Here is a 10,871-nt window from a genome sequence, read left to right as displayed (position 1 = left end):
CGAATATGTTTAGTCTGTACTGGCTCGGTGCTGGGCCGGATCCGACTGCGGATGTCGTCATTTATTGTCACATTATAAATTTATTTTCAATAAATGTGTCATAACTAAATAATTATTACAATAATTAATTGCATTATTTTAGAAAATAATGATTAATTAATAAATGAATTTAATCAAAATATTAAGTAATTATTTATTAAGAGTTTTTTCAAAATTAAGCAATTAAAAAAATTTGTTGTGCACTTATAGTTTATAATTATTATAAATAAATTTATACTATTAATATAAATTTATTATTATTAAGATATTATTAATTAATATTATTGAGAATTAATAATAAATTATTAATATTAATAAATATTAATATTCATGTTAATAATTTATTATTAATTCTCAATAATATTAATGTTAATTAATAATATCTCAATAATAATAAATTTATTATTATTGTGATATTAATTAAAATTATTAATATTATTATGTTCAATATTATTATATTGAAATACAATTATTTAATATATTAAATAATAATAAAAATATAGCTGTAGCATTGACGCGTAGTTATTCGACAAGTTTTATTTCAGCTTGTGACACTTGAGAGTATTTAAGATTTGAGAGTCCCATGCGAGCGTAGCATAGTGGTTAGCGTGCGAGATTTCGGTGCGTAAATATTCGGTTAGGCGTAGGTTCGTACCTCCAAGCGTTAGGATTTTTCAAATGTCTATGTAATAAAAAATTGCGTTTAAGTGTATAAAAAAATAAAAAAAATGTGTAAAGTGAACTGTCAATGAATTGTCATCAGTATTTATCTTTTGCAATTAATTATTATTTTTTTATTGATATTTGTTGAAATTATCATTTGGATCCGACCCGGTTGTCAGTCGGTAGAATGCCAGCGCTCGGCTGGCTATTAAATGAAAAATCCACGGTCGGTAGAGTGCCAGATCCCAGCCGGTTGAATTATACACGGAACGGCTTCTCCCGGCCGGTCAGCGGGCGGTAGAATGCCAGTTCCGAGCCGGTTGTCAGCGCGCTCCTGGCCTAGTCACTATTCGGTAGAATGCCCGTTCACATTCGGTTGGCAGGCGGTTCCGAGCCAGTACAGTTACACCGGCGTCAGTACGGGCTAGGATCCGCGCCGGTTGGAAATTTCCGCCTGGGAAATTTTATTTGACAGAAATATCACTGAAAATAAGTCTCACAAGACAAAAAAACAATTAACCTAAATCTAATTTGACATAAATCTTACAAGACAAAAAAACAATTAACATAAATCTAATTTGACATAAATCTCACAATAAAAAAATCTCATTTGACAGAAATCTCACCAAACGTAAATCTTATTGAACATAAATTTTATTTCATTTGACATAAATCTCACTTAACATAAATCTCACGATACAAAAAATTACTTAACGGGTGATTCTCCGCGTACACGGAAAGAAAAGGTCTGGAAGAGATATCCATAAAAATATTGTTGAGCAGAATATTGTTTTGTTATCCAATTCAATGGAAGAGACAACTTTCAGAATGGAAGCACATTCCATATTCAATGGATGAGGGAGCCATATTATATTGTTGAATCAAATATGGATGTGACATCCATAGGCATGGTTGGGCTTACAATTCATGCTATGGATTTTCACATATGGCTGCCTCATCCATATAAACTTTGGTTGGGAGATCCATAGTTAGTTCAAAATTTCGATACATGTTGCGCGCAATTCATTATCATGGCATCCATTTAAAAATGGTCGTCTCAATTTGTCCGTCGCGTCGGTTTCCTGTCACGTCTATATAATCGCGTTGTGAGTTTATTGTGTATAAATAGTGTTACAATTGTTCATTATTTATTATCGTTCTTGTCTATTAGTGTTTATGTAAATTCATTTTCATGAAATATGTGTATAGTATATGTGACTGTCCACGAGAAAACAGGGCTTAGCTCTAAAAAATCATTTTGAGTTTTTTATGCTATAATCGATAGATTTTATATTGCTTTTTCAAATGCAAAAATCAAAAGTTGTAAATTGTCAATTACTTTTGACAATACAACGTTTTAAAGATGTTATATTGTATGCATTCCTTCGTTCTGCTTCTTTCAGTCACTAGCCCTGTGAAAGCTAAGCCCTGTTTTCTCGTGGACAGTCACATATAAGGAATATTATATGCTCAAATATTGTAGTTGCGTGTATAGTGTAGTGGATAGCGTTAGTGTTTAGTATGCGTTAGGTCTAGGGTTCGTGTCTCCCCCATCGATTAATAATTTATTTCGTAAATATGCGGTTATTCAATAAGTGGTGTGTATTAATTAACAAAAATGTGTATAAAATATCTCAAGTGACATAGAATTTAATTAATTGAGTGATTCTAATTTTTTTGTTTCCCATTTCCATTACTATGGATCACCCAACAATAGATCTTTTGCTGCTCCAACAATATACAGCCAGCCATAGAATATGGATGCAGCAACCTTAACTATGGATATCCCGTATTTTTCAATATAATATGGCTGTCATATCCATGTATCTGGATGTGTCAACTGTTCCTTTTTCTCCGTGTAGCGCACGATTTGGTTTATGAAACTAAAAAAATTTTTTTTTATCGTTCTGATTATTATCAATATATTTTTTTGAAGATAAAGGCTCTAGAAAGAAATATCCATAGCGGGCCGGAAAAATTATTTATAATTTTTGTTGTAAACAAGTGTAGTAATTAACTAATTCACTGTTTGGACACATTCTGTCAAAAAAAAAAAAATTTTACGGTAATTTAAACAATATTATAGCGTAAATCTCATTTAAAAATTATTATTTTGATAATTTATGGAAATTTTTGCGATAATTTATCAAAATATGTAAAATTTTAATTATTATTAAAAATTTGGATTTTGGTACTTTATGGAAATTTTCGCGGTAATTTATGGTAATTTATAAGGTAATTTATGGAAATTTGTAAGGTAATTTAAAGAAATTTTATCGGTAATTTTTAAAAATATGCAAAGTAGAAATCACAATTAAAAATTTTTATTTCGGTAATTTATTTAAGTAATTTATGGTAAACTTTCCTGAGCTATAGGTTTTTTTTATTCCTTATATATGTGGCACCATAACACTACATTTGCACTAGGTTCTTCGTAATACGAAGGTCTGTGGAAATTCTGAGGTCGGTGGAAACTGAGGCCGGTGGGAACTTTTTCAACCGACTTTAGATATTTTAATTTTTTGAAAAAAGTATCATTAATTTTCAATCGGTTATTTAACCTTTTTTATAAATAATTGTTTAATTTATGGTAAAATATTTAAGAGTCGGTGGAGATTATTTTGTGATTCCCTTATCAAATTTCCAACTTAAAATGAGTGAAAAATGAATAAATCAATTAGAACATTGATTCTTTTTCCCGAATTAACTTAAGGAAGTTATTTTTTGTGTTTACAAAAGTTATTTAAGTTAACATTTGATTTTCATTTCAATAATTCACTGTTTGTTAATAAAATAATGAATAGCATCCAAATTTGCTGTCAATCATAAAATGAAAAAAAACATATATAAAATGAATTTAAAAAAAAAAATTTTTTTTAATCAACTGTACTAAAGTAGACGATACTAAAATGTCAATAGTAACACTGTGAGACAAAATAAAAAAAGTTGCCTGCACTTTTATAGAGACCTAGTATAAGTTGTAGGTCTATAGTAAAACTATGAACAATGATGTGTGAGAAATTTCCCAAACACCCCCAAAATTTAATTTTAGGGGCAAAAAACCGTTTTTTGCGTATTCATGTAAAGAATTACTCGTAACTTCCGTAATTTTCAACCGATTTTCAAAATTGTTCTTTTATTTAAAAGGGGATAAGCACACCTTTTTAACCGTGTATTGCTCGTTTACTCAAAGTAAAAATTGACAAATCCACAGTTGAAAATATTTGCTATTTATCGATTTTCATTCCATTTTTTCATCTTTAACGAGGTATTTAGAATAATATTCGAATTTACAGATTCTTTTCATAATAATTTCTTAAAAGTATACTTAATTCTGCGTAAAATGAGTTTTGTATTTGTATTTGTATTAAAATGTTTTCAAAAAATACTCATTTTACGCAGAATTAAGTATACTTTTAAGAAATTATTATGAAAAGAATCTGTAAATTCGAATATTATTCTAAAAACCTCGTTAAAGTTGAAAAAATGGAATGAAAATCGATAAATCGCAAATATTTTCAACTGTGGATTTGTCAATTTTTACTTTGAGTAAACGAGCAATACACGGTTAAAAAGGTGTGCTTATCCCCTTTTAAATAAAAGAACAATTTTGAAAATCGGTTGAAAAGTACGGAAGTTACGAGTAATTCTTTACATGAATACGCAAAAAACGGTTTTTGCCCCTAAAATTAAATTTTGGGGGTGTTTGGGAAATTTCAAACATACTACTTGTTTCAGTTTTTCAAGATGAACAAGTTAGAATAGGTCCGATTTAAAGTGCCATTTTACTGTCACACAGTGTAATTGTATTTATTATTGCATATTACTAAAATTATTAAGTTTTTTTTCTAAACTTCATGTGGGGACAGGTAAAAATTTGACGTTTTTAGCCTTAAAACCGATTATTTACGAAAAATTATAATATTAGATACAAAAGTAATTATTGGTTTTTGTTTCTAAACATATAAATAACCTTTTTACGTTGGAATTGTAAAAATATATGAAAATTATTTATTATTTTTCCATTGCAACATGAAAAAAATCAAGTTCTGCGCTACGCGAAGAATCACCCTATAACATAAATCTAATTTGACATAAATCTTACTTGACATAAATTTCATTTGACAGAATTCTGACCTTACATAAATCTCATTGGACATAAATCTCACAAGACAAAAAAATCAATTGACATAAATCTCATTTGACAGAAATCAAACTTAACATAAATCTCCTTTCGCCTGATCAGAACTCTTCTTACGTAAAATTTTTGAACCTTTCATTAATTATAGGGTTTTTATTGATCAGAACTATTTACATAAACTGTAGAAAACTCTAGAACTCTTTTAAATCTACTGAGATGTTTTTGATGTTTTTCAAATTGAACCAAATGTCAAATAACAAAACGAGAAACGAGAAGCAATTGTAAACAAATAAGCATTAGAGAACTGTTTTTAAAATCTCCGCAGACATTGTAGTAAATGAAATAAAAGAAATTTAATCAACAAGTGATTAGTCTGTTGTTTTCGAGTGTGTCACGATAATTAAATTTTACCTTCTCTCGCTACTTTTTTTTAACCCTCTCGAACTCTTTTTCTTAACGCGCGATGTCCTTGTTGCAATTTAATTAATCGCAATAATTAAAAGGAAAGTAGGAGGAGAATAAATTCGTCTTGAGGGATTGGTTAAGTGAAGTTAGAAGGGGATCGAAAGGGGTAAATTGAGAAGGAGAAAGAGAGAGAAAGAGAAAGAGAGAGAGAGAGGAAGTAGAAAAGTCAGCTTCCAGGCAAAGCAATGCTTTTGAATATGCAAAACCTTCTCTCACGCGTCGCTTAACTTGAGAAGAGAGGCGCTATATGAGGTCTGGCGGTTTTCGAAGGAAACATTGTAGGGATCATGGTTATATATCCTAAGAGAGAAGATATGTTATTCCTCGTAACGAACATGAAATAACAAGACGTACCTCCCACTGGAGAACATGGCTTTTACAAATTTATACTAAGTCAAGTTCTTCTTTTCCCAGCCACTTAAGTTTGCACCTCCTTTTCTTCGTAGCAAAATCCTTTCTTTTGTTACCAAATATGAATACGCAACAAACCCTTTCATTTCCCTATGAGAGAGAGAAAGAGAAAACTTTTGGAAGGGACTTATGTAATATGCATCTGCCAACAATTCTTCTCCATCCAAAAACAAACCCACAATAAATCTCTCCATTTTTTAACCTTCCATTTTATTCTCAATTTATGAATTATAAAAACAACTATCCCCAATAGTACGGAATATTCCATTCACATTTCTGGAATATTTAATTGTAACATTAGGAATATTACCAAGAAACATTCTATAAACTTTCAAGGAATATATTGAAATGACTAACATGCCTAACTTTTGGAATGTTCTTTTGGCATAATGTAGGAATATTCCATCAATTAAAGAAATTCAATTATTTTCAAAAGTAATAAAATTCTTCACAGAAATTCAAATATGTTTAAATTTTTTTTTAATTTCTCGTCAAAATTCCAATTATTTTTATAAATAATAAAATACTTTTCCGAAAAAAGAATTTTAATAAAATTTATAGCAAAATTTCAAATTTTAAAAAGTTTTTCTCAATTCCATGATTTTCAATATCTATTATTATTTAAAAATTTCTTGATAAAATTCTTTATAAGAATTATATTTTAAGAAACATTCAACTATTCAATAAATTATTATTTATTTTTGCATCTAAATAATTGAATTCTCATAGAATTTTCTAATAAATATGTATATATAGGTTATATATATATTATTTCAAAAATTTTAAAGCAAATCTTCGAAAGAGTTCAATTATGCCTATAAATATCATAATTTTTTCAGAAATTTAATTATTTTTAGGAATTTTAATAACATTCTTTGCCAAATTCAATTATTTTCATAAATAACAATATTTATCACAAGAATTCAATTATTTTCAAATATTTTAATAAAATTCAATAATTTTCAAAAATGTTTCTTAACTCAATGACTATTAAAATCTGCTATTTAATAACATTTCCCAAAAGAATTCAACTAATTAAAAAAAATTTTGGTAGTATTCTACGCAAACAGTAAAATATTTTCATAAATAAAAAAAAATTAAACAGGAAATTCAATTATTTGAAATATAATTGTCATACATTTTTTCGAAAATAATTTTTTTTACAATTTTTCTATATAAAATTATTTTCACAAGTGATACAATTTTTCACTGGAATTCAATTATTTTTATAAATTTATATTATAAATTCATCGTTTTGATCCACTATTTAAAGTGACATGTCATTATTCACAATGTGGAGTTACGTTTAAAAAGTGTAGCTCCTATAAGCAACATAAGAGTCGCTATCATTGTCAACCACATGTGCAAAATAATGGTGAAGAAAATATTGTGGATAACATACCAAATAATGTGGTTATTGTACAAAATGCACAAAGTAAGATTAATTCAGATATTATTTATTTTATCCTACTGTTCTAAAGGAAAATAAAATTGCATTTTTTTAAATTATGATATTAATTATATTACATTACATTTTAATACAATTTTGTACAGATTTTAACGTAAGAAAGTGTTAAAAATATAATTTAATATGTTATTCAAATCACTTTGAAATTAAACTTTTTTACTTTTTGTTTTAATATACCAAAATATTGATTTGGACCAACTTTTTTTATTGTCAGATTCTTCTTAGTCCCTTTTACACTTTCTGCATAGAACTTACTCATGTATCAATTAATTTTTTTATAGATATTGGAGATCCAATTGTTGCACCCTTAGAGGAATTTAATTGGACAGCAGCTCAATTTATAGTTGACATACGAGAAAATTGTAAAGTTTCTCAAGTCGCAACGAACAAAATTATAAATGGAGTAACAGATTTAATGAAATTGTATACGACAAACATATTAGTAAGTATTGTATAAATGTATTTCTTTAATTTTTACATTCAATTCCTTTAGCAAAAATATATTTTGTATACGTTTTTATTTTAAGTAACTTTTGAACATTTTTCCAATTAATTCTATTAATACTTTAATGGTTTCTATTCGTATTTCCAAAGATTTATTTTAACAACAACTTCTTTTAGTTAAATTATTTAATTAACAAAATGATAAAATTGCTGTTTAAAAAAAATTTGCTTAAAGCAACAGAGAAAAATAATTAACATTATTCTTATTTATTTTACAGAATGAAATTAAAAATCAAAGAGATCCAAATACAAATTTAGTTGATGCTAACCAATTGGAAAGGTTATTACAAGAAACGTATGATCCGACATTGGTATTTGAACCAATCAAATCTAAATGGTATTTAGATAAATTTTTAATTAATGAGTTATTAATGGTTTGCGCAGAACCAGTGACACTTGGTGTTTCCTTAAAATGGAAAAAAATCAAGAAATACCACATTTAATAGAAGTTGAGGAAGAAGTTTTTATTGTTCCATTTTTAAAAAACCTAAAAAATTTATTGTTAAATAAAGAAATTCATGACAATATTAATGAAACAAACTTCATAAATGATGGTGTTCTTAGGACAGTTTTGAATGGAACTTATTATAGAGAAAACGAAGTTTTTCGACAAATGGAAAATCCTCTAGCCGTAATATTGTATTATGATGACGTAGGGATTGCAAATCCTCTTGGAAGCCATTCGACGACCCAAAAACTGGGAATGTTTTATTGGACTTTAGCAAACATAGACCCAAAATTACGATCGAGTCAAAATTCAATATTTTTATTGGCAATAGTTAAGGCAAAGTTAATAAAAAAATTTGGACTTGAAAAGTTACTGAAGCCATTCATTGATGACATGAAAATATTACGAACGAGAGGTGTTTTTATTACAGTTGACGGCGAAGATTTACTTTTCAAAGGTTCCTTACTATTTTGTGCGGGGATACTCCTGCTTCTGCTTTTTTAGGTGGTTTTAAAGAATCAGTGTCATCAATTCGACTATGCAGAACATGTTTAGTAAGAAAAGAAGACTAGAATACGAATTTTAAGGATGAGTTCACACATTCAAATGCAGAGTCTCATCGACAACATTTGGATGCTATAACAGATCTAACTGCACCCAAGGCTGTTGGTTCCTTTTGGAAACGGCGTTATGGAGTAAATTCGGAATCCGCTTTATTCGAAATTATGGACGTGACTAAATGTCTTCCCCAAGATGCAATGCATTTATTTCCTGAAGGTGTGACGGAAGTAACCACCAGAGCTATTCTTTGGTATTTTATTATTGAGAAAGAACTTTTATCTGTGGAACAATTAAATAAAAAGATGGAAAATTTTAAGTTTGGTCATTTCAAAAACAACAAACCTGGGGTAATTCTACGTGACCACCTCAGAAGGGATATGAAGTTGAAGCAAAGTGCATCGCAAACATTGGCTCTTGCTCATAGCCTACCGTTTTTATTGAATGAATGGATTATAGAAGACAACATTGAACATTTGGAGCATATTTTACTTCATGTAAGTATGTTACAAATTGTAAATGTTTGCTTTTCAAATGAAATTCATCGCAATACTACGTATGTATTGGCAAGAATGATAGAAATATTTGATTTAAAATTCAAGCGTTTATTTCCGGAATGGCTTGTACCAAAGTTTCATTTTATAACGCACTTGCCTCAGTATATACGAATGTTTGGTCCTGCTCGTCAGCAGTGGTGTTTTGGATTTGAAAGAGAACACGGATACTTCAAGCAGCTAGTGCCGGTAGTTCGAAGTTTTAAAAACATGTCCTTGACATTGTGTTATCGACATCAAGCGCGACTTTGTTTTCAACTCGCTACATTCCGTGGAAGAGAATCCAAAAAATTCTTATATCAGGGAGATGAAATCACTATCGGTCAAAGAGTGCTATTGAGAAATTTGCCGCATATGGAATTACTTTTCGATTTTATTCCACAGGATGAAATAGAAACTTTTAATATTTCTCGCTGTCTTCGAGTGAAATCGCATGGAACAAAATATAAAGAAGGATCAATTATTTTGTTAGAATGCGAAGAAAATTCACTCCCCATATTTGGAGTGATTAAAGAAATCTTTGTTATCGACGACATAATATTGTTTTGTTACATTAAATTAGATACGATACACTACAAGGAAACTTTAAATAGTTACAAAATTAATAAACCTTGTATTATCTCTCAAAATGTAATTAGGCTAAAGGATCTAATATATTTCCACATCCGATTCCTGAATTTAAATTTGAAAACAGCAAATATGTCTTTTTACTCGATCACGAACGTACAGAATTTTACGGATGATATACTTATATTGTAAATTAAATATAAAAGCCTAAATTGTACACATTTTATTAAGAAAACTTAATATTGTTTAGATCAATAAAATATACTTTAACTATTTACATTATGTACTTTAAATATTACAAAAATTTCTATTAGCCTAACTCCCTTTCACCAATAAAATTTAAAAAACTGTAATTTTTCTATTTTATTAATATTAAATGTAGTTAATTAAATAATAAAACCCGATTTTATTGACATTAATTTGTTTATGTAATTGAAAAAGATGTAAATTTATAACTTCAACTTATTGAAATAACAATTAATTATGGTTTTATGTTTTAAAAATTTATAACTTTATTTTATTAAAAATAACAAATAACAATTAATTGTGGTTCTCTATATTTAAATTAAGAGAACAGAGTGTAAGATAAATAATACTTATCAGGAAAGTTAATTAATTAATCTAAATCACATTTTGAGTCATTTCGAGATAATACTTATCAGGTAAGTTAATTAATTAATCTAAATCACATTTCGAGTCATTTGGAGATAATAATTATCAGGTAAGTTATTTAACTAATGTAAATCACATTTCGAGTCTAAACAAACTGTTCTGTTGAACTCAGTATCATAAAGTTTTAATTAAAAGCATTTTAAAGTTAATCATTATTTAAGAAAAAATATATTGATCATGAATATCTTAATTTCCAATTGCTTTTGAACTACTAAATTACTTTTTTAAATTTATATTCTACGTCTCGAATGAGCTTGTCAAGTTTCTTATTTACATTTACTTTTCCTAATATTGCATACTCAAAGTACTGCAATGTATTTAAATAAACATTTGGGTAAGAGCAATTCCAAGAGTAATAAGTAGCAAAAAGACACATTACTA

General features: G+C 28.1%; 3 protein-coding genes across 4 annotated transcripts in view; 2 read left to right on the top strand and 1 right to left on the bottom strand.

Annotated features, from left to right (window-relative positions):
* Window positions 1-10,871, bottom strand: part of LOC122504061 (tensin-3-like) — a 566,797-nt gene that overhangs the window by 304,840 nt on the left and 251,086 nt on the right. The gene's annotated exons all lie outside the window — the stretch shown is intronic.
* On the top strand, window positions 3,709-10,095 carry LOC122504105. The gene is made up of 5 exons (XM_043615003.1): window positions 3,709-3,715; window positions 6,993-7,154; window positions 7,469-7,629; window positions 7,910-8,028; window positions 8,256-10,095. The coding sequence occupies exons 1-5, from the start codon at window positions 3,709-3,711 to the stop codon at window positions 8,641-8,643; spliced, it is 837 nt and encodes a 278-aa protein (XP_043470938.1). The 3' UTR covers window positions 8,644-10,095.
* Window positions 8,865-10,095, top strand: LOC122504062. Its single transcript, XM_043614946.1, has 2 exons — window positions 8,865-9,194; window positions 9,300-10,095. Exons 1-2 carry the CDS (start codon window positions 8,865-8,867, stop codon window positions 10,008-10,010), a joined length of 1,041 nt encoding a protein of 346 aa, XP_043470881.1. The 3' UTR covers window positions 10,011-10,095.

The sequence above is a fragment of the Leptopilina heterotoma genome, unplaced genomic scaffold, assembly GCF_015476425.1.
Source record: "Leptopilina heterotoma isolate Lh14 unplaced genomic scaffold, ASM1547642v1 Lhet_278, whole genome shotgun sequence".
Lineage (NCBI taxonomy): Eukaryota > Metazoa > Arthropoda > Insecta > Hymenoptera > Figitidae > Leptopilina > Leptopilina heterotoma.
This window is presented reverse-complemented; position numbering and strand designations above follow the sequence as displayed.